A 25,527-nucleotide genomic window follows, 5' to 3' on the forward strand; every position below is an offset into this window, starting at 1 on the left:
TCTGCAGTATGGCAAGCACAGGGAATGATGCTCTCTGCAGTTGACACAGATGGGAAGCAGGGCACACTGAGTATTGGTATGTGAAGGATGTCCACAATCTCGACATACACTGGAAGTACAGTGGGACGACATATTGACGAACTTCCAGCACTTAAACCACTGAATCAGGGGAGGGATATATGGCTTGACATCACAGCGGTAGTCGATCACCTTGACCTTCTTGGGCAATGTGTCACCCTCGAAGGCATCCGTGGCAACCTGACTATCCCCACAGACACCTATGGACGTGCCGCACGAAATTAACACCTCGGCACTCTAAGTTGGCACGCAGCTCATCATCAGACCGCAAAAGAAGGTCCCTGTGGAATATAATACCCTGAACCATATTTAAGCAGCACGACAGTAATGGAAACACCCACAGCTTGTCACAAGCGAATAACGCCCATGACTGGGCAGAGGATGCTGTTTTGATCAAGACCGACCCAGATCTCGTTTTGGACAAGCCCTCCACCTCCCCAAACTTGTCCTCTAAATGATCGACAAAAAACTGAGGCTTCAGTGTCATGAAAGATTCCCCATCAGCTCTCAAACATACAAGGTACTGGGGCAAGTAAGAGCCACTGCCATCCTTAGCCTGGCATTCCTCCCATGGTGTGGCCAGGGAGGGAAATGATTTAGGGTCGTACTTCCTTGCATTGTACTGAAACTTGGAATGCGTACAGACTACTGGTGTGTGATCACCAGCAAGTGATGACGTGGTACACTTCATCGTGTGTCATCCGCCATGATGCCACCTACTCCATCCATGGGCCCTCCCTCCGGTTGTCACCCAGCCACGGCAAAGGCCACCTGGTAGGATGGCCATTACCAGGAGTCCCGATGCCCCAGTGTGATGAGCATCTACTCCTCGGCATATGTGGGGAGTTAATGGCGCAGGCATCAGCAGAGCGATCCCTATGTGGTCAGGGGGCTACGACCAACAGGGTACATGGCAGCCCCATCTTAACGGACTGGCTACCGTGCTGGATATCAAGTGCAACCAAGCAAACAGGTCCATTATCCTCGTCAGTGTAGAAAATGATATTGCACAGTGGATGGAGGAAAACACACCCATGAGCATGACCTCGTCCAACAGCTAGAGAATGAGCAGAAGTGCACATCCACATTGATGAAGGATGCAAGAGGTCTCAGTGCATGATGGACACTATGCACCATGTAACGCACCCTTCCCAAATTGACTTGGTTTTAGGGGAAATTTTGAAAAATGGAGGTCAAACCCTGCAGAGGACCATCACATAAAGGCTGAAACGTGAGAGACTCCTTTTAGTGGCCTCTTACGACAGGCAGGAATACCTCGGGCCTATTCTAACCCACAGACACGCAGGTGGGCACTGCACATTTCTCCACCAAGCAAACAAGATATAGTTCTCATGTGGTTTTTAAGATTCAAAGAGGAATATGTTGAAGAAACAGCCCTCTTCTCACACAATAGCCTGTTAATCATGGATGAAGGGCAACAGGCTGATTCCATATTCCTAAATTTCTGGAACACTTTTAACACAGTGCCTCATGTGGACTGTCAACAAATCTCCAAGCATATGAAATAGATTCTCAGACGTGACTGACTTGAGGACTTCTTAAGAAACAGAATCTAGTATGTTCTCCCAGAAGCCAAGTGTTCATCAGATACAAAAATACTGTCAGGAGTGCCCTAAGGAAGTGTGATAGGATCACTCTTCTTCTCTGTATATATGACCGATCTGACAGATGGGGATAGAGCAATCTGTATCCATCTGCTGATGATGCCATAGTGTACAAGAAAAGTATCATCATTAAGAAATTATAATCATTGAGTGATTGAAGATGGATACAGCACGGCTTAAACGTAAATTTTATCTGGTGTGACGAATGACAACTTGATCTAAATACAGAAAAATAAATGTTAATGAAGATGAGTAGAAATCCTGTAATACACTACTGGCCATTAAAATTGCTACACCAAGAAGAAATGCAGATGATAACAGGTATTCATTGGACAAATATCTTATACTGAAACTGACATGTGATTATATTTTCACGCAATTTGGGTGCATAGATCCTGAGAAATCAGTACCAAGAACAATCACCTCTGGCCGTAATAACGGCCTTGATACGACTGGGCATTGAGTCAAACAGAGCTTGGATGGCGTGTACAGGTACAGATGCCCATGCAGCTTCAACACGATACCACAGTTCATCAAGAGTAGTGACTGGAATATTGTGATGAGCCAGTTGCTCGGCCACCATTGACCAGACGTTTTCAATTGGTGAGAGATCTGGAGAATGTGCTGGCCAGGTCAGCAGTCGAACATTTTCTGTATCCAGAAAAGCCCGTACAGGACCTGCAACATGCGGTCGTGCATTATCCTGCTGAAATGTAGCGTTTTGAAGGGATCGAATGACGGGTAGAGACACGGGGCATAACACATCTGAAATGTAACGTCCACTGTTCAAAGTGCAGTCAATGCGAACAAGAGGTGACGGAGACGTGTAACCAATGGCACCCCATACCATCACGCCACGTGATACGCCAGTATGGCGATGACGAATACTCGCTTCCAATGTGCGTTTACCACGATGTCACCAAACACGGATGCGACCATCATGATGCTGTAAACAGAACCTGGATTCATCCCGAAAAAATTACATTTTGCCATTCGTGCACCCAGGTTGGTCGTTGAGTACACTATTGCAGGCGCTCCTGTCTGTGATGCAGTGTCAAGGGTAACCGCAGCCATGGTCTCCGAGCTGATAGTCTATGCTGCTGCAAACGTCGTTGAACTGTTCGTGCAGATGGTTGTTGTCTTGCAAACGTCCCCATCTGTTGACTCAGGGGTCGAGACGTGGCTGCACGATCCGTTACAGCCATGCGGATAAGATGCCTGTCACCTCGACTGCTAGTGATACAAGGCCGTTGGGATCCAGCACGGCATTCCGTATTACCCTCCTGAACCCACCAATTCCATATTCTGCTAACAGTCATTGGATCTCGACCAACGCAAGCAGCAATGTCGTGATACGATAAACCGCAATCGTGATAGGCTACAATCTGACCTTTATCAAAGTAGGAAACGTGACAGTACGCATTTCTTCTCCTTACATGAGGCATCACAACAACGTTTCACCAGGCAACGCCGATCAACTGCTGTTTGTGTATGAGAAGTCGGTTGGAAACTTTCCTCATGTCAGCACGATGTAGGTGTCGCCACCGGCGCCAACCTTGTGTGAATGGTCTGAAAAACTAATCATTTGCATATCACAGCATCTTCTTCCTGTTGGTTAAATTTCGCGTCTGTAGCACGTCATCTTTGTGATGTAGCAATTTTAATGGCCTGTAGTGTATTTGAATATAGTATTAGTGGTATGTGCTTGACACAGTCATGTCGATTAAATATCTCGGCATAAAACAATGCAGTGATATGAAATGGAATGAGCATGTAAGGTCCATAGTAAGAAACATGAATGGCCGACTTCAGTCTATTGGAAGAATTCCAGGAAAGTGGAATTCAAATACAAAGAACATGTATAGAACAGTAGTTCATACCTATTTTTGAGTACTGCTACAGTGTTTGGCATCGCACTAAGTCAGATAAAAGGAAGACATTGCAGCAATTCAAAGGTGTGCTGCTAGTTTTGTTACCAGTAGATTCAAGCAAACACTCGAGTATTACAGATAGGCTTCATGAACTCTAATAGAGGCTGTAAGGGAAGACAATATTCTTTTCGGAAAACATTATTGAGAAATCATAGAATGCAGTCTTTCTCAGCTGTGCGATATTGCTGATATTTGTCTTATGGGCATAATTCTCTGCCTCAGGCTACAGCCTAATACCCATAATACAAATGTCAGCAATACCACCACTGGGGAAATTTAGAGAACCGGCATTTACAGCTGACTGCAGAACAATTCTACTGACACCAATGTCTATCTCTCAAAAGGGCCACGAAGATGAGATAAGAGGAATTAGGGCTCTTACAAAGACATATATATAGAGTTGTTCTTCCCTTGCTCCATTTGCAACTATAGCAGGAAAGAGTGGTACAAGGTACCCTGTGCCATTCAACCTGTAGTGGCTTGTGGAGTGTGTATGTGTGTGGATTAGATTGAGTGTACACTTATTCACAACAAGATTTGGACGCAGTTTGAAGAGTTAATGTAGTAACAGGTGAGTAATTTTGTTTGTTTGTGTCTGGGAGAGTGTATACTTCAACCAGAAAAGAATGGTACCTTGAGAGCTAGTGATGTCTGCGTACTGCAATTTGTATCTACGTCCCATATGTCAGTCAGCAAGTGAGTGGTGACTTTCCTCCTTTTGTCTTATTGTTTCAATAATAGCATTTGTGTTACTGTAGGAGTAATGTTCCTGTCCCCCTCCCCAAACTATCTCCATATTTGCGAAAAGTATTTAGTAGTTGCACTAACTACTACTAATGAAACAATGGTCTCTTAGTCTCCATTACACAAGGTGTCCACAATAAGAGATGATAAAGCTATAACAACAAGACTAAAAAAGGACTATAATCATTTTAATGGAAGACATTTATACATCTTCAGTGCAGCATATTCTTGTAATTGGTTCACAAAAATGTTAAGGAAAATTGATTAAGTTATGTTTAAATAGAGTTTTCCAGGAAAAGGAGCACAAAAAAGACCATCTGCATGCTAACGAAGAGATTTTTTTTTTCTCCGTTTTGTAATACTTTACTTATGTGTAAAATGACTGAAGTGATGAGTGGATTAGAGATGGAAAAACTCATTGTTTTATTCATTCGAAGATTAAAATGGAGCACAAGTAAATATGAATGTTAGGATATATACAGAAAAAATATTCCAAATAGGGAAATTACTAAACAGAGGAAAAGCAATAGTTATATCACACACAAAAAGGGAAAGAACTGTTAGGAAACTACAAATAAAAATTGTGTTAAACAAATATTTAAGTTAAAAAGAACTTTTATCTCAATATATAACATAGTCAAGATATTGCCCCAAATCCAACTGTATTGCCTACGCAGTGATGCATCCTGGAATATTTTACAGTAGTGCCCTTATTACTGCATTTTTGCAATGTTTCAATACTCTTTGTTTGTGATCCTTGCTATCAGTTAATGTAAAATTATTAAAGTAACATTAAAGTAGGAGTTTCAAGTAGATATTAACTGCTAACTTTAGGGAAAAGAATACATGGTCTCCATAGAGGACAATGTTAATGTGGTAATTGAATGTCCTTAATTGGATATAAGTAATGGAATGGTAAGTGTAGATCTGTAAAACCAGTGTAATATAATCAGCGAAGATAATGTAGGCATGCAGGTGAATGTGTATTCCGCTAACTCTGTCGAAGTATTTAGCCAAAATCATAGCAACATTCTCAATCCTGTTCATTTGCTTATTGATGAATCAACACCTCAACTAAACAATGAGTTGTTATCTTTACCTATTTACAGAAAACAATGTTATTACTATTGGTTTGTTAATACAGTCATCTTTTCAAGTCAAAATACAATTGACATTTCCATTAACTGGTGAAATGAAAAGGAAAAGCTACTCTTAAAATTCCTGCAAACATATGCCCCTTTACCTGTTTGGCAATAAAAACTTCTTTCCTAAGCTACATATCACAAGTACTCACTGCTGCAGGCGAATAAATTCTGGCACATCAATATGACAACATTAAAGCTCATAAGTGATCTGGTTCATGTACAAGACTAGAAACTTTTCACCATTAATGCTGCTGCAAATTACCAAATTAATAAGAGCAGAAGGCATGCAATTACACACCTCTTGGGACTGTTCCACTGTTGTCACTGTACACGCTACCAGAGTCGGACACATCTCGACTAGCACTACGACGCCATGGAATATCCTGATCCCGACTAAAAGGTCTTGAAAAATGTGAAGTTTCTGAGAGCCTCCTGCAATTATATAGCAGAAAATGATAGTATATTATATGACAGTGTATTCAATTAACACTTCACCACAAAAAGTACACTTGCACAATTGCAATAAAATTAAACATAAAGGCTACACCATATTATGATTCATGCATCATGCAATAATGGCAAAAGTTCTTTCTATTGCTACTGCTGCAATCACTGTTCCCAAAACTACTACTACGTAAAATGCTACAAACACACACACACACACACACACACACACACACACACACACAGAGAGAGAGAGAGAGAGAGAGAGAGAGAGAAAGAGAAAGAGAGAGAGAGAGAGAGAGAGAGAATGCAATAGTCAAAGTCAACACACTGTCTCCATCAGCAATAACTGCCTTATTTTCTCGTTTCTTCTTTGTTAAAATTATTCACATGCTAATCATTAATTTCTTAACACAGTGTCGCTAACAGTCCATCCAAATTACAATCACAGGATATGTGTTGAAGAGCTATCAGAATTCTAACAACATATAATTTTTTTCAGCGCACAATTCCACTAAAAGCCAGTTCACTGTAAAGTGTGGAGTATGTATTAAAATAAACTATATTTTCATGGATAATACAAAGAGTCTGAATATTAGCAAGTCTCACAATGAATGAATATTTGGGACATTTGGAATTTTTTGTCATTGAGGGTAACTGGACATTACTTTTCAGAATGGAGATGTAGCAACATGTACTTGCCTTTGTTACATGAATTTAACTGCATACTTTATGTTTAAGTAAATACTATACAATAATTTATAAGTAAAACATAACACTCAATAGAAATATTTGCTTTGAACTCAACCAGTGCTGGTGCAAAGATTGGATCCAAAAGAAGGACGGGATGTGTTTATTTTGCAACAAACCCATTATTTCCTATCACAGCTATAAATTGCTAAAAGTGGGTTTTTATTGCCTTCCTGAGGCCTGCAGGTATTGTGCCAACTTGTTAAAGAATGTAGGAAAGTTCTTATAGAATATTTTGGGTTAACAAAGGCAGGCATAGACAGACAGACAGAGAGAGAGAGAGAGAGATGTGTACGTGTGCATGGCTGTGCCTCTACATGGTGCCAGCACCATGTATAGGGACACAGGCTCTGTGTGTGTGTGTGTGTGTGTGTGTGTGTGTGTGTGTGTGTGGAAAGGATTCATTCCAACAGCTAGCAAGTTTTCTTTCTTTTTTATTTCGCCTGTTGATGACTCAATGCTCCTTCTTTTCATTGAGTGGTCTCCTTTACTCTTTAAGTATTTACTTCCTACCAAAACTTTCCTACAGTAAATATGTACAGGGTGTTTATAATTAAACTGACGGTGTTCCAAGTATTGCTTGCCGGGCTGTATACATGGCACTGTAAGCAGTCAGAATGTGAAACATTTTCTGTTTTGATGTCAGTATGCTGTTTGTCACTTGGCAATGCCTGCTGATTTCTTTTGTGAAGTGGTTGTTGGAGTAAAGGGTTAAGAAGGCTGATGATTTCTATATGAAATATAATGGCTACTGACTGGTAAAGTTGTTTTACCAGAATGGAAGCACTGCATTGTGGGAATATTGCTGACAGAAATAGCTGTAAAGCGGTCCCAGTCAATAAAGGGACTAAAGGCTCAAGCTGTGTCACAGGAATTCTCTCCCCCCTGGTCAACAGTTCAAAAGATTTTGTGGTGCAATTTACACTGGAATCCTACAAGATAGAGAACTCACAGCAAATGAAGCTCCAAGATGACTTTGTTCTTCAGTTTTTGGCAGGCATGGAAATAGAGGATGTGTGGCCCGGGAATATTCTTTGGCCACATAAGGTACATTTTAGACTGGTACTGTGAATGCACAAAACTATTTCATATGGGGTTCTACTCCACCACATGTTGTGCAGGAACATCCACTGCACTCAGGTTATGTGATTTCACAGTGTGCTCTCACAAGCTCTTTCATTCTCAGTCTGTTTTACTCCATTGAGCTGTCACCTCACTGACCTGTTAGGTGTACAGTGACCTCCTTGTGCAACATGTGATTACAGCTCTGCAAAATTGCAGTATGTCCACACCACTGTTTTCGTGTCACATGGAGTGACATCACTTGTCACTTGCCTTGTAACCATTGCATCATCTCTAGACAATTTTAAGATGTGTGGCCTTCCAGATCCCCTGACCTAAATCCATATGATTTCTGGTTGTTGGGATACCTGAAAGACTGTGTCTATCAGGAATGTATCCAGACAGTTCTGGTCTGAAGGTCAGTATACAATGATATATCACTCTGATTACACCAGATATGCTGCAAACAACTGTTGACCATCGCTTGTTACAGATGCAGCATGTTGTTGAGTCAGGAGACCATACCGAACACGTCGCAACTTTTGACCATATCCTAATAAACACGCCAGAATCACTCTTATCATGTGTTTGATTGTTCCTCCCCTTTTCCTGCATCCATACCACATTCTGACTGCCTACAGTGCCATGTTTTCATCTGGTGGCAGAAAATGGATTTTTGTTTTCAGCATACTCCACATGTGCACCAATCAGTGAACATATCTATGATGTTTCAGTATCTTGTGATGCACACAGCCCACACTGCAGTATTCAGAACTCTATCAGTTTAATTATAGCCCCTGGTATTTACAGGAAAAGATGTAGAGAAATTCAACAAATTGCATATAGCCTACTTCTCTCAAAGCACTGGATGGGGGAGGGGGGGCCGGCAATGAGCTCAATATTCCAACACAACAGGCAGGTCCTATCAATAGAACCTAATATCAATACCCTGTGAGATAGAATTTTAAATCATCAGATTGGTGCATGATCTTGAAATATATATCAACTCATCTCCCCTTTCCTTTCCTTTCTGGCTGAATGCTAAAGACCAAATTTTTGTCATACATGAGATATAAACTGGTTAATTTTAGGTAAAAATCAAACAATGGAAAATCCAGGATAGACTGTAACAATATCATGAAAAGTGTGGTTTCAACTGCCAGAGACTGCAGTCATGTGTGTGGGAGTTGTGTTTGCATAATTTTAGGTAAGCATCGTTACAGTTTACTAATCTGGCATAATGAACAATTACAACACGCCATGCAGTAGGTGAAAGAATCTGAGTAAGGACAAAGTGTGATTAGTAGATGGAAAGACTACCATAAATCTTGTTCACAATTCAATTGTAATAAGACCATCATATAACTTGTTTCCATCTCTGACTTCTGCTTCTCCCTACATATTGAATAGTACTATTTCTTCTTTTCTAGTACGGTCATATGTTTAGAAATACAATTCAAATATGAAACAATACATTCAATAGGAGGGTATTTAAAAGGCAAGATGAAGAAACAGTTCACCTCTACACTAATCTTTCTTGTGAATATAGCACTGCATCTTGAGTGAAAGTGAAAATCAGATTAAATGATCTAGTGAGACAGACTTTCAACAGATATTTTGGAGTATATTAATCAAAAGTGAGTACAGTTCCAGAAAATCAAAATACTTTAAATATTGCCAGTGATGAACCACCAATCTGTATTCTGAAATTCTAAAAAAGTGGTCACTTTTATATATGAAAAATAGGCAACAATTATCTAAAATTCATTCAATGAGTGGAGAATTCCTCAAATATGGCTTCCACTATCTAGTTGCCACTATAACAAACAATGCACAAATTATTCCTCTGTCTCCATCAAATTTTTCTTCGTTCAGTAAACATTAGACATGTTTTGAAAAATATAATACAAAAACAGACAATTAGTAGGTATAAAGAATATCTAGTGCAGATATGGATTAGAAGCATGTATTAATAAACCTCAAACTGTTTTCTCCAATAGGCTATTTCCTACAACAGCTGACAATGTTAAGCACAAAAAGAAAAATAGCTCACTGTACAACTGGTTGATTTACTTTAAGAGGTAACAATAAACAAAAGTGAACATAATTTATATTTAAAATTGTGCCTTGACCAAATTCTGCTATTTCTACTACTTAACTGAAGTCAATTAGCAAATACAAAAAAGAAAACAGGGAGATACAAATTGTACAACAAATCATTCAGCATTCCTCTGGGAGATGTTTCTAAATACTATGGAAAAAGTTAAAACAATTGTCACTGAGACAGACAGGGGGGCAAAAATCAGTAATAAAACATACATATAAATGCCAAAACTATTAAATGTGCTATAATTATTTTTCAAAATACAGGTATAATCTACAGGTTTTGCTTCAGTTAGGTCCTTAATTTTTCCATTTAATAAACTTTAAAAAGTGAAAATCATACTACATTACTCACTCCAATTTAGATATCTTCTTCTCCTCATACACTAAGCGATAGCTAATAAGAAGAGATCAGTGATGGAGGAAATCAGTGTAAACATATCTTTCACATATTTCAGTTCTTCCTGTCTAAAGACTGAGACATAAAAAGCCACAGATATCCTAACATACAATACAGTCTAATAACAAATAAGCCAATTAACAATCACATCAGACATTAACAGACTCAGAAAGAAAAGACACTTATTTGGAAAGGAGGGGACAGCGCTGGTGGTTTGGAGGGGGGGGGGGGGAGGCTGGAGAGCCAACAGTGGGGTAGGGGGCGAGAGAGATAGATGGAGGGATGGAGGGGGGGGGGTAGGGGTAGAGAGAGAGAGAGAGAGAGAGAGAGAGAATTAAAAAGCTATGGTAAAGTTATGTACAGTGAAGAAACACCAGAAACTTATTTTAACTATTCAAAGTTTACCTTGAAAGTGGTTCTCCCATGCTATTCCAGAAACGTGAAGGCGGTGTGCGACCAACATTTTTTAGCTGACTCATCAGAGTGCTGGTAGGAAAACCTGGTCGAGCACCATCTTCCACATTGAGGCGCTGTGTCAAACTACGAACCTGCACAGACGTTTACTCTCTTATGACGGAGACTGTTTGAAAAAGGAAATTTCAGGATGCATATGGCAACAAAATATCAGGAAAAGCCAGACAATTGTCTTACTCTGTTATACCATTTTATATCACACAAAAAGAGGGTAGTGTTTACATTAACATGAAGCATTTTGTTATGTATTCTACTACTACACTATAAACCAAGATGTTTACATTAATGCAATAGATACGAATTGACTGTTGTCCTCCTTGGTTTCATATCAACAGACTTTCGACATCCACTGGTAGACAAAAGCCCCCTCTCCAGACTTCTCATTGCATTATGGTCTTTAGTTACAAATATCAATGTTTCACTTGCTGCACGTTTCCTGTCATATACTCACCTTTCGTTATGGTGTTTTCCAAGTCTTTTCCAATCTAAATGGTCCCTTGGACTATCTCATGACCCATCTGTCATGTATCTCAAAATTAATTTAATTTTCATTACAGTCATCACTACCTCTTAAATTCCAATCTGTTCCTCAGTCGATTTGTTTTCTACTGATTTGTATAGTTTTCCCAACAGAAGTTCATGCAATAACAATATTTTTTTAATTAACAAAAATAGCATATCTCGTAGATGTGGTCTAAATTGACCAAGAAGCACACACGTGAGTGTGAGCTGCATTTGCACGAATGTGTGTGTTTATGTTTTCTATTTCTGAAGAAGGCCTTCTGGCTGAAAGCGTACGAGTTTAGTAGTCTTTTTGTTGTGCTTCTCTGCCATTCAACATTTCTGCTATATGGTGAGCAGCATCTATCCTTTTCATAATACTGTCATTATTCCATTCCGGATTATTCCATTGTCTGATCAAGTAAATTTTGTTTCAAGAAACTATATACAAACAACTTTTCATACAAAGTAACAAAAACTTAAAGCAACAGTGTCAGTAAAATGGGAATTTTGCTCAGATGTGAAGTTTGTGAAACTCAGTCACATTATCTGCAAATAATTCCTAATTTATAAGGTAGTCACAGAAAGCCCTCGAAAAAAGGTCTGTTAATAACTTAGAATGATTTGTGGTTAAGAATTTGTTTCATAAAAGGAAGAATATTAAATTGGGCATCAAAAACTATTTTTCGGACTAATGCACCAAGACCATGAATGCAAAGGTATAAGAGAAAAAGAATGTTTAAGGAAAATCACAGTGTACAAAAAAACTAACCACAAATAAATAGTTATATAGCTGTGTCTCTTACATTGTGCACCTTCCTCTCTCTTTCCTGTTTAACTTACCCTTGACAATAGAGTTGAGAATAAGGATTCAGCAGTAAGAATTTCAAAGCCATCATCATCGTCATCATCTTCTGCAGAACTGAGGCTATCATTACGTTCTAGTGTACTTCTATTTGGCCTGGAGCTTCTAAAATTGGTAAGAATTGTGTACATTACATTTATTTAATATTTTACCTCTGCAATAATTTTTCATTTGTATACTGAATATTTATAAAAAAAAGAAGAAGAATTATTTAAACAATGGTTTTATGGGAATCGAGCAAAATATAATTATTTAACAACATGACACAGACACTTGAAATGTGAGATATGAAACAATATTATTGGGGAGAAAAGCTGACAGATATCATGCTGTATGGACAGATGGATCTGTGTCTACAACATATAATCTGTTTAGAATTGTACAATAAAATTAGACATTCTAATCTCAAATCGCAGCAAAACTCAAGTGTAACCTGGAATTAATATATGACTAAAATTATCAACAGTAACACAAATTTACAACAGATTTTCAGGATTAAACATATTAGAAATTATGTACATTGTTACTACTAATGATTTTTCTTGCAGCACTAAATATAAATTTAAATAAGTAACAAGATATGAAAAAAAGGTATATTCACATGGGATGCAATTTTCTGTAATGTATCTACACACATAATTTGATTCAGTATGTCTTAGGACTTAATTTGTTTAGTTAAGCTCTATATACACACACAGACAGAACTTTCAGAAATAACAAAGCTTGAATCAATCTAAATAAAACTGGCAACAGTATGGAAAGGAATAGATGCTGCAATACTACAAATGGATCCCCCTATTCCAAGAATAGCTATTACAAGGGAGTAATAATGATTTTTACTAGTTACAGTGGGAAAAAAACTTGCATTCTGAAAAAATTGAAGACAGCACTGGCTCCCTTAGCAAAGAAATTGTTTCCAGGCTACAAACCGGCATTAGCATACTTTATCGGGGACTTCAAGAGCATTAAGTATGCATAACTAAATAAATTTATTACCTCAAAAATAAAATTTATAAAGTTACAAATAAGGATATCCCCTGCTGATATTGCTTGAGATTTACGGACTACTTGTTAATGGATATTATAGGAAGGTGATTTTATACATTAGATCTTTGATCTTGGTGAGAGGGTGGGTTAGAAAGAAGCGCCCTGCCAACAAAAACTACCTCTGACAATAAAACGTCATCAAGTTAACTTGTTCCATATGAAAATTTGGGCCATAATTCTAACAGTATGCAGTTATGACTTGAACATACAGCTTTTAAATTTTCGCACGCACCAGTTGTTCGTCACGCATTCTGCACCGCTGCAGCGGTGTAAAGCCCAAGTGTGATGAAGTACTGTACAGCGGAGTGACAATTTGAGCCATCCTATATGTTGAAGGCAGGGGGAAGAGGACACTCCTGCTCAACGTGTTTTGAAATCTTGTTTGAGAATACACATTGTTCAACACAAAAAATAGTAAGAAACATGAGCATGTAAATATGTCATCCTCATGCACACTTACATTCAATACTATTTTAATAATATTCTCGTACTGATAGTCTGCAGCTATGTATAACTCAAAATTAAAATGGGTAAGCCCAAGCAACTGAAGAATTATTATGAAATGTACTTAATGATTTTCCATTTAAAATTTAATCATGCCAATAACAATTAAGACCCCCCCATGAACCATGGACCTTGCCATTGGTGGGGAGGCTTGCGTGCCTCAGCGATACAGATGACCGTACCGTAGGTGCAACCACAACGGAGGGGTATCTGTTGAGAGACCAGACAAACATGTGGTCCCTGAAGAGGGGCAGCAGCCTTTTCAGTAGTTGCAGGGGCAACAGTCTGGATGATTGACTGATCTGGCCTTGTAACATTAACCAAAACGGCCTTGCTGTGCTGGTACTGCGAACGGCTGAAAGCAAGGGGAAACTACAGCCGTAATTTTTCCCGAGGACATGCAGCTTTACTGTATGATTAAATGATGATGGCGTCCTCTTGGGTAAAATATTCCGGAGGTAAAATAGTCCCCCATTCGGATCTCCGGGAGGGGACTACTCAAGGGGACGTCGTTATCAGGAGAAAGAAAACTGGCGTTCTACGGATCGGAGCGTGGAATGTCAAATCCCTTAATCAGGCAGGTAGGTTAGAAAATTTAAAAAGGGAAATGGATAGGTTAAAGTTAGATATAGTGAGAATTAGTGAAGTTCGGTGGCAGGAGGAACAAGACTTTTGGTCAGGTGATTACAGGGTTATAAATACAAAATCAAATAGAGGTAATGCAGGAGTAGGTTTAATAATGAATAAAAAAATAGGAGTGCGGGTTAGCTACTACAAAGAGCATAGTGAACGCATTATTCTGGCCACGATAGACACAAAGCCCATGCCTACTACAGTAGTACAAGTTTATATGCCAACTAGCTCTGCAGATGATGAAGAAATTGATGAAATGTATGACGAGATAAAAGAAATTATTCAGGTAGTGAAGGGAGACAAAAATTTAATAGTCATGGGTGACTGGAATTTGTCAGTAGGAAAAGGGAGAGAAGGAAACATAGTAGGTGAATATGGATTGGGGGGAAGAAATGAAAGAGGAAGCCGCCTTGTAGAATTTTGCACAGAGCATAACTTAATCATAGCTAACACTTGGTTCAAGAATCATAAAAGAAAGTTGTATACCTCGAAGAATCCTGGAGACACTAAAAGGTATCAGATAGATTATATAATGGTAAGACAGAGATTTAGGAACCAGGTTTTAAATTGTAAGACATTTCCAGGGGCAGATATGGATTCTGACCACAATCTCTTGGTTATGAACTGCAGACTGAAACTGAAGAAACTGCAGAAAGGTGGGAATTTAAGGAGATGGGACCTGGATAAACTGACTAAACCAGAGGTTGTACAGAGTTTCAGGGAGAGCATAAGGGAACAATTGACAGGAATGGGGGAAAGAAATACAGTAGAAGAAGAATGGGTAGCTCTGAGGGATGAAGTAGTGAAAGCAGCAGATGATGAAGTAGGTAAAAAGACGAGGGCTAATAGAAATCCTTGGGTAACAGAAGAAATATTGAATTTAATTGATGAAAGGAGAAAATATAAAAATGCAGTAAATGAAGCAGGCAAAAAGGAATACAAACATCTCAAAAATGAGATCGACAGGAAGTGCAAAATGGCTAAGCAGGGATGGCTAGAGGACAAATGTAAGGATGTAGAGGCTTATCTCACTAGGGGTAAGATAGATACTGCCTACAGGAAAATTAAAGAGACCTTTGGAGAGAAGAGAACCACTTGTATGAATATCAAGAGCTCAGATGGCAACCCAGTTCTAAGCAAAGAAGGGAAGGAAGAAAGGTGGAAGGAGTATATAGAGGGTTTATACAAGGGCGATGTACTTGAGGACAATATTATGGAAATGGAAGAGGATGTAGATGAAGATGAAATGGGAGATACGATACTGCGTGAAGAATTTGACAGAGCACTGAAAGACCTGAGTCGAAACAAGGCCCCGGGAGTAGACAACATTCCATTAGAACTACTGACGGCCTTGGGAGAGCCAGTCTTGACAAAACTCTACCATCTGGTGAGCAAGATGTATGAGACAGGTGAAATACCCTCAGACTTCAAGAAGAATATAATAATTCCAATCCCAAAGAAAGCAGGTGTTGACAGATGTGAAAATTACCGAACTATCAGTTTAATAAGTCACAGCTGCAAAATACTAACGCGAATTCTTTACAGACGAATGGAAAAACTGGAAGAAGCGGACCTCGGGGAAGATCAGTTTGGATTCCGTAGAAATGTTGGAACACGTGAGGCAATACTAACCTTACGACGTATCTTAGAAGAAAGATTAAGAAAAGGCAAACCTACATTTCTAGCATTTGTAGACTTAGAGAAAGCTTTTGACAATGTTGACTGGAATACTCTCTTTCACATTCTAAAGGTGGCAGGGGTAAAATACAGGGAGCGAAAGGCTATTTACAATTTGTACAGAAACCAGATGGCAGTTATAAGAGTCGAGGGGCATGAAAGGGAAGCAGTGGTTGGGAAAGGAGTGAGACAGGGTTGTAGCCTCTCCCCGATGTTATTCAATCTGTATATTGAGCAAGCAGTAAAGGAAACAGAAGAAAAATTCGGAGTAGGTATTAAAATTCATGGAGAAGAAGTAAAAACTTTGAGGTTCGCCGATCACATTGTAATTCTGTCAGAGACAGCAAAGGACTTGGAAGAGCAGTTGAACGGAATGGACAGTGTCTTGAAAGGAGGATATAAGATGAACATCAACAAAAGCAAAACGAGGATAATGGAATGTAGTCGAATTAAATTGGGTGATGCTGAGGGAATTAGATTAGGAAATGAGACACTTAAAGTAGTAAAGGAGTTTTGCTATTTAGGGAGTAAAATAACTGATGATGGTCGAAGTAGAGAGGATATAAAATGTAGACTGGCAATGGCAAGGAAATCGTTTCTGAAGAAGAGAAATTTGTTAACATCGAGTATAGATTTAAGTGTCAGGAAGTCGTTTCTGAAAGTATTTGTATGGAGTGTAGCCATGTATGGAAGTGAAACATGGACGATAACTAGTATGGACAAGAAGAGAATAGAAGCTTTCGAAATGTGGTGCTACAGAAGAATGCTGAAGATAAGGTGGGTAGATCACGTAACTAATGAGGAGGTATTGAATAGGATTGGGGAGAAGAGAAGTTTGTGGCACAACTTGACTAGAAGAAGGGATCGGTTGGTAGGACATGATTTGAGGCATCAAGGGATCACAAATTTAGCATTGGAGGGCAGCGTGGAGGGTAAAAATCGTAGAGGGAGACCAAGAGATTAATACACTAAGCAGATTCAGAAGGATGTAGGTTGCAGTAGGTACGTGGAGATGAAGAAGCTTGCACAGTATAGAGTAGCATGGAGAGCTGCATCAAACCAGTCTCAGGACTGAAGACCACCACCACAACAACAACAACAACAACAACAATTAAGAATAATGAATCTCCTGCAAATTTACTTCACTTTAACAGTGCCAGCTTTAAATTCCAAAGAAAATATTGCACAACAGTGATTTCAATCATTAAATAGCACTACACTAATCCTTCAATGACACACTAATTTGTTCCACTGCATTTGTGAATCACAACAAAAAAATGTTCAAAGCAAAGAAATCTCTGGCACCAGCTATAGTTTAGAAACAGTGCATTTTGATGCAATGTACAACAATGTTATCAAAGCTCTTAGTCACTCCACTGTATGGTACTTCACAATCGGGTGTTAGGCAGCTGCAGTGGAACAGAGCAGATGACAAACAGCTGCTGCACAGAAAAATTTAAGAGCTGTACTTTCAGAAGATCATAACTGCATAATAATCAAATGGCCAAAACTTTCATCCACGATTGAGTGCTGGAGCTGATATCTTGTGTGTGTGTGCGCTTTTTTCTCTTTAACACATGAGGTCAAGTTGGTGACACTTCTTTGCGAGAATAAGAGCTATTAAGAGCTCCATTGCTGTAGTCACAACTTTATACAGCTGTATGACCATTAACAGAATTTTGGAAGCATTTGCAATAGGCACAGCAGAGCAGAAAGGTAGAAATATTGTAAATTAAAATTGTACAGCAGCCACAAGTCACATGTAACGTCTTCTTTACTTATACATGTTTCACTGGATCAATCCAAGGACCTTCAGAAGTATGGAAATACCTGCCAAATGTATCATACCACCATATTAATAAGATAAATTCACAGATTCATCTTATAATGTGTTCACTTACATTATGTAGCTGAGAGCAACACATCACAAATATCGGCTGTGTGCAGTGCCACCATCGTAAATAAAATTGAGTAAGTTGGCTGTGAACAGTTAATGTCTCGTTGTCTTACCACTTAATCTTAGAAAGTGCGTGATTAGAGAGTTTATGTCAACTGTACGCTACCAACTTACTTACTCCTTATTGCTTATGACGGGGGCACTATACACAGCCTGATATTTTTAACTTGAGACCCTTGGCAACATAATGTAAGTTATCACATAGTAAGTTGAATCTATGAATTTATCTCATTATATGGTGGTGTAACACACTGTACAAGTGTTTCCATACTTCTGAAGATGCTTGTGTTGGTCGAGTGAAATATGTAAAAATAAAGAGAAAGTTTTGTGTGACTAGTGGTTGCTCTACGATTTTAGTTTCTAATGGTCACTGTTCCCCTGCACGCAAATGCCTGCACTCACTAGAAAGATTATAGTTTTACATCTAGTTGAGATTTCAGACATTAGAGATAGGTTGATAAAGACAGATAAGGGAAATGGCCCTAATCTTGTTCAGGCAATATTCAGCATTTTAATAGACCCTGCAACATTGAATTTGTGGTGGTAGAACAAGAAACTAAACACTCTGCTCTCAAACACGGGTCCCGAGTTTTAACTGCCATGCCAGATTGCTTCGTAAAAAAGAAGTCAGAGCAATCACAATTTAAACATTAACAGAAATGACCTACAGAGCCATTCAATACAGAGTATTGGTGAAGATTGAATGTATGAGTCAACAAGTGAACAGTACACATCAAATAGGCTTCATAGAGAATGAAATACAGGAATGGCCAGAAAATTACAACAAACTCATAGACTAAAACAGAATATAATCATCAAGACACTGAACACTATAGCTATAAGATAAGGCACAAAAAGCAGGTGTCAAACTTTAAGGGTTCTATGCTGCCAATGTACATGAAATTTAAAAAGTTTCTAGAAACAGATTAGGCAAAAGATGGGACAAGAAGAAATAAGAAAAATAAACATCTGTGAGGATTGGTAGGCAAGACTGTAAACATGTTGCACAAGAGATGACTAAAGTTCTGAGGACACCCCACCTGAATTAATGATGATGTATTGGCAAAGGACAACCCTCAAAATATGATAACTCTGTCTAGTTTATGGTGAGCTCTGTCTACTTACTGTTAAAGTGTAGAATGACAAAAAAGGCAGTGTTTGTATACTTTTACATGGAGACCTACAGTAACCTGATAGTCAAGACAAAAAACTAAAAATTATAATGGTATCAATGTTAAAAAATGCTGTATTATTTTGGTGACATGGCCTGGACCTACTCCCAAATATCAGCATGCATAAACTGGGTATTACCTAAGTCTGTGCATGTGGAATGCGCCTTTCTCTTCTTCAGGTGTTTCAGGTTCCTTATCTCGACTCAGTGAGCTATGACGTTGGAGTGTGGCAAATGGGCTATTAAACCCTTCATCCTCACTAGCATCACTGAGCAGCCCGCTAAAAAGTAAATGACAGGTTAGGTATTAGTACAGACATTTTCTTTAGTAGGCTAACTATAATACAAGAATTCTATGTTGATGATGATGACAATTAATATTATTACTATTTCTTTCTTTTCTCAGACGTTACGTCTGGTCAAAAATGGAAAGTGACACGGACCTTGATCAAGCGTGACTTCCTTTTAACTGTACAGTATATGTTATATTGCATTTAGGAACTTTCGGGTAATTGAACATGTATCAATAATTACGGATTTCTGTAGTTGTATATATAAGTTTGGGTGTAGCTGTATTGCATTGATGTACTGGTGGATATTGTGTGGTATGACTCCTGTACACAGCAGTTGAGTCCCATAGTGCTCAGAGCCATTTGACTCCTGTAGTTGATAGTATAATTGGTATAATGTCAACTTTATCCTGATGCCACATGTCCTTGTCTTCCTCAGCCAGTTGGATGTATTTTTCAATTTTTTCTCCTGTTTTCTTTTGTATATTTGTTGTATTGGGTATGGATATTTCGATTAGTTGTGTTAATTTCTTCTTTTTATTGGTGAGTATGATGTCAGGTTTGTTATGTGGTGTTGTTTTATCTGTTATAATGGTTCTGTTCCAGTATAATTTGTATTCATCATTCTCCAGTACATTTTGTGGTGCATACTTGTATGTGGGAACATGTTGTTTTATAAGTTTATGTTGTAAGGCAAGTTATTGATGTCTTATTTTTGCTACATTGTCATGTCTTCTGGGGTATTCTGTATTTGCTAGTATTGTACATCCGCTTGTTATGTGATCTACTGTTTCTATTTGTTGTTTGCAAAGTCTGCTTTTATCCGTTGTGGTATTGGGATCTTTAATAATATGCTTGCTGTAATATCTGGTGTTTACTGTTTGATCCTGTATTGCAATCATGAATCCTTCCGTCTCACTGTATATATTGCCTTTTCTTAGCCATGTGTTGGATGCGTCTTGATTGATGTGTGGCTGTGTTAGATGATACGGGTGCTTTCCATGTAGTGTTTTCTTTTTCCAATTTACTTTCTTCGTATCCGTTGATGTTATGTGATCTAAAGGGTTGTAGAAGTGGTTATGAAATTGCAGTGGTGTAGCCGATGTATTTATATGAGTGATTGCTGTGTGTATTTTGCTAGTTTCTGCGCGTTCTAGAAAGAATTTTCTTAAATTGTCTACCTGTCCATAATGTAGGTTTTTTATGTCGATAAATCCCCTTCCTCCTTCCTTTCTGCTTAATGTGAATCTTTCTGTTGCTGAATGTATGTGATGTATTCTCTATTTGTGGCATTGTGATCGTGTAAGTGTATTGAGTGCTTCTAGGTCTGTGTTACTCCATTTAACTACTCCAAATGAGTAGGTTAATATTGGTATAGCGCAAGTATTTATAGCTTTTGTCTTGTTTCTTGCTGTCAATTCTGTTTTCAGTATTTTTGTTAGTCTTTGTCTATATTTTTCTTTTAGTTCTTCTTTAATATTTGTATTATCTATTCCTATTTTTTGTCTGTATCCTAGATATTTATAGGCATCTGTTTTTTCCATTGCTTCTATGCAGTCGCTGTGCTTATCCATTATGTAATCTTCTTGTTTAGTGGGTTTTCCCTTGACTATGCTATTTTTCTTACATTTGTCTGTTCCAAAAGCAATATTTATATCATTGCTGAATACTTCTGTTATCTTTAGTAATTGGTTGAGTTGTTGATTTGTTGCTGCCGGTAGTTTTAGATCATCCATGTATAGCAAATGTGTGATTTTGTGTGGGTATGTTCCAGTAATATTGTATCCATAATTTGTATTATTTAGCATGTTGGATAGTGGGTTCAGAGCAAGGCAGAACCAGAAAGGACTTAATGAGTCTCCTTGGTATATTCCACGCTTAATCTGTATTGGCTGTGATGTGATGATATTTGAATTTATTTGGATATTAAGTGCGGTTTTCCAATTTTTCATTACTATGTTTAGGAACTGTATCAATTCAGGATCTACTTTGTATATTTCGAATATTTGTAGTAACCATGAGTGGGGTACACTATCAAAAGCTTTTTGGTAATCAATGTATGCGTAGTGTAGTGACCTTTGTTTGGTTTTAGCTTGATATGTCACCTCTGCATCTATTATCAGTTGCTCTTTACATCCTCGTGCTCCTTTGCAACAGCCTTTTTGTTCTTCATTTATAATTTTGTTCTGTGTTGTATGTGTCAATAATTTCTGTGTAATAACTGAAGTTAATATTTTGTATATTGTTGGTAGGCATGTTATGGGGCGATATTTAGCTGGGTTTGCTGTGTCTGCTTGATCTTTAGGTTTCAGATAAGTTATTCCATGTGTAAGTGTACCAGGGAATGTGTATGGGTCTGCAATGTAACTGTTAAATAATTTATGATATGAATATAACAGAGGGAAACATTCCACGTGGAAAAAATATATCTAAAAAGAAAGATGATGAGACTTACCAGACTGATGTCTGCTTGTGCCTGTATGTGTGGATGGATATGTGTGTGTGTGCGAGTGTATACCTGTCCTTTTTTCCCCCTAAGGTAAGTCTTTCCGCTCCCGGGATTGGAATGACTCCTTACCCTCTCCCTTAAAACCCACATCCTTTCGTCTTTCCCTCTCCTTCCCTCTTTCCTGATGAGGCAACAGTTTGTTGCGAAAGCTTGAATTTTGTGTGTATATTTGTGGTTGTTTGTGTGTCTATCGACCTGCCAGCGCTTTTGTTTGGTAAGTCTCATCATCTTTCTTTTTAGATATGTTAAATAATTTAGTTAGATGTGAATGTGTTGAGGTGAACTTCTTTAGCCAGAAATTTGCTATTTTATCTTTTCCACGGGCTTTCCAATTGTGAGTAGAATTAACTGCTTGGGTGACTTCATGTTGCAAAATTTTTACTTCAGGCATTTGTGGTATCAACTTGTATGTGCCTGTTTCTGCTTTTATCCACCGTGCATGCCTGTTATGTTGTACCGGGTTTGACCATATGTTGCTCCAGAAGTGTTCCATTTCTGTTATGTTTGGTGTATTGTCTATTTTAATGTGTGTGTTATCTATTGTCTGGTAAAATTTCTTTTGTTTTGTGTTGAATGTTTGGTTTTGTTTCCTTCTATTTTCACTTTTTTTGTATCTTCTAAGTCATTTGGCCAATGCTTGTAATTTCTGCTTCTTTTCATCTAATTGCTCTATCGCTTCTTGTTGTGAGATTTTACCTAAACTTTTTCGTTTTTTTTTTCTGACATTTCATTTCTTATAAATTGTGTTAGCTGTCCGATGTCTTTTCTCAGTTTTTCTATTCTGATCTGTAGCCTGTGTTGCCATGCTGGTTCTCTGCCTAGTGTGTATATTTAGTGTAGTGAGTGCTCCTATATAAACCAGTAGTTGTAACTCTTCCATAGTTGTGTTTCATTTATTTTGTTGTGTATGATTGTGTTGATAGTTTTTATTGTTGTTTCGACTTGTGGGTTATTTGGCGGTCTATGCAAGAATGGTCTAATGTCTGTATTTGTGTCTTTGTATTCTATATATGTCAGCTGAAATTTTTCTTCTATATCTAACATGTGTGTCACTTCGTGTTCTATTTGTGCTTGTTCTGGTGGCTGTCTCAAGATTTCGTTTTCCTCTGATTGTTTAATTGATGCAGGTTGTTCTTTATTTGTTTGCTCTGGGATGTTTGAGTCCATTACTGTATTTTCTTCTTCTTCTGATTGCACATTATTTTGTTCCAGTATTTGTTGTACTTCTTGTTTGATGTTTTCTTACTATTATTATTATTATTATTACTACTGATTATTTTATCAAACTGTTCACATTACCTTAGTTTTGTACAGGTTTAAAAAACATGCTAACTATAAGGTGGTGAACTTCACCTAGACTACTATGTAGTGGAACTGCAAATCACAGACATTCTTACAATCTGCATCAACTGAATCAATAATGATACGCAAACATTATGGTTCGTAATTTAATACACATCATGACTACAAAGCAACACACAAATAATTATCAAACTAAGAGACACAATTGCACAAATCATATTTGTATAGCATTCAAACACTTATAGCCTGCCCTCCAGTTACACATATTCATTCTTAACTAAACAATTAAAATCAGGCAGTCAAATGATTCCCCCCCCACACATACACACACCATTCATGTGAGCTCTGTTCAGAAAACAATTGAACTTTAAATTCTACAGATTATTGGTCCCTGTCCCCTTCAAAGTACAAAGTACTTCCCCATCTGCACACTTTTTCCAGCAGTGATTCCATTTTGCAAAGCAGTCAAGACACCAAACGTGGTTACGAAGCTGGTAATGTGCAAGGTGGTGCTGTAAACTGCATATAACTAACTATCTCCATTGGCACATAATTCAAAATGTTCAGTTATTTTCTGAACAGATCTCATAAACATATCTCTCAGTTCTACACATATTTGCTACCCATACACCTTACATACTGGAAGTTTTTAGCAAACTTCAATAAAGCACACCATAAATCTGTACTCACTGAAAATTTGGTATATTTTCTAATTTGTCCCATATAACTCTTATCACATAAATGATCAAATAAATGATAAACTACGTAGTGTACTGCTAACTGGTATCCCTCAGTTGACTACAATAATGAAGAACACTCACAGCCTGCAAATTATCTGACGTACACCATTGCTGCGCTCTCCCTTTTTTGCCCTGGAAATTCCACCTTTGGAACATGGTGTTCACAATATTATGCTAACACTCTAGATATGCTGTTCTTGAAACTATCATGCTTAACAAATGAGATCTGTTGACGTAAAAGTTTTCTGAGTATTGTACCAAGTCATAACGTAAGAAAACTACACTGGAAAAAATCAAAGTTTCAGCCACAATTACCATGAAAGAAGCGTTGGTTTCTCCATTATAGATTTTTACATTAAGATGCAGTACAACACTCAGAAAATTTTGACATCAACTGACTCCGGCCACAGAAGCCTACACAGTTATAAATATAGAATGTGTTTATCACATTATGTATGGCATTTTCTATTTTACCTTTAAGGCAAGCAGTAATCTATTATTCCTACAACCATGACAGTTGTTAGGCATTCAGAACAGACAAAATGTCTACTCATCAGTTATTCAACTTGGATGAAACAGAACACCTCCATTTTGAATCAATTCCGCTGTCTGTATTTCTGATGAAATAAAGTAATTTGCCTGTACTATTCCTATACACATCCAGTCTCTCCTACAGTTTAAGAGTGATTATCAGATCTTTACCTTGCTGAAGCACCAAGGAATAATATCTTTGCTTAGTGGAGTAAAATTCTGAAGTCTTCTCCTCATGGTGCAAGAGGTAAGGAAAGTAGGTCAGTAAGCAACAGCCGGGAGGAATGCCAACAAGGAAGAACCATTGACATTTCATGTAATACAGCTGCAAGACAGAGTAATTTCCTACAAACCACAAGAAATGGGTTCCCAAGGCACCAATGCAGCAAAGTGGAGTAAGAAGGCTTTAAGTTGGATTCAAAAAGAACTTTTCGGCAGACTGACTCCACAGAATACATCTGCCACTACTCCTGGAAGGTGAAGTTAAGGCACCTCTCAGCTGCCACTAGGGCCCTCTGATCGGACAAGAAAAGCAGTCTAGGTGATGACACTGCCACCTCACAGCAGAAGAGCATGCCAGCCAGTCTTGAATAAATATCACTCCTGTTCTGGTGAGAGAGCTACTCAATTCACAATTATCTAGCTTGGACCTTGGACATTCCTGAGAGTACCATGACTACACACATTTTGTGATGAGTTGGTAGTGCCTCTCCAGCATACCATCTATGGTACAATCAGGTGTGCAGTGGTCACACACTTTCTGGAGCCACTAGCAGCCCTGAACAGAGCGAGCAACACCACCCACCTGTGCAACATGGCCACTGGCCCCGTGACATCACTGGGTGCCACTGGCCCCATGACGACACTGGGTGCTAATGCCATGGTTCTGCCACTACTGTAGGATGAGACTGCGCAGCTTGAGTAGTGTCATGCAAACTCAGAGTGTCGCACACCATTGCTACCAAACAGCTAGAAGCGGCTTGAGAATTAAGACAAGTGAGTATCTTTGAGCAATAAATGTTTACTGTGTTAATGATGTTTCAC

The 25,527-nt window shown here is 38.3% G+C and overlaps 1 protein-coding gene across 2 annotated transcripts in view; it reads right to left on the minus strand.

The window, feature by feature from the left end:
* Nucleotides 1–25,527, minus strand: part of LOC126262705 (serine/threonine-protein kinase par-1-like) — a 413,823-nt gene that overhangs the window by 99,154 nt on the left and 289,142 nt on the right. For both annotated transcript variants that reach the window (XM_049959489.1, XM_049959496.1), the window contains exons 16-20: nt 19,252–19,392; nt 12,101–12,227; nt 10,688–10,830; nt 10,238–10,279; nt 5,822–5,955 (exon numbers count right to left, since the gene is read on the minus strand). In XM_049959489.1, coding sequence (XP_049815446.1) covers nt 5,822–5,955; nt 10,238–10,279; nt 10,688–10,830; nt 12,101–12,227; nt 19,252–19,392 — 587 coding nt within the window. The remainder of the gene's footprint in view (nt 1–5,821; nt 5,956–10,237; nt 10,280–10,687; nt 10,831–12,100; nt 12,228–19,251; nt 19,393–25,527) is intronic.

Source organism: Schistocerca nitens, chromosome 1 (genome assembly GCF_023898315.1).
Source record: "Schistocerca nitens isolate TAMUIC-IGC-003100 chromosome 1, iqSchNite1.1, whole genome shotgun sequence".
Classification (NCBI taxonomy): Eukaryota; Metazoa; Arthropoda; class Insecta; order Orthoptera; family Acrididae; genus Schistocerca; species Schistocerca nitens.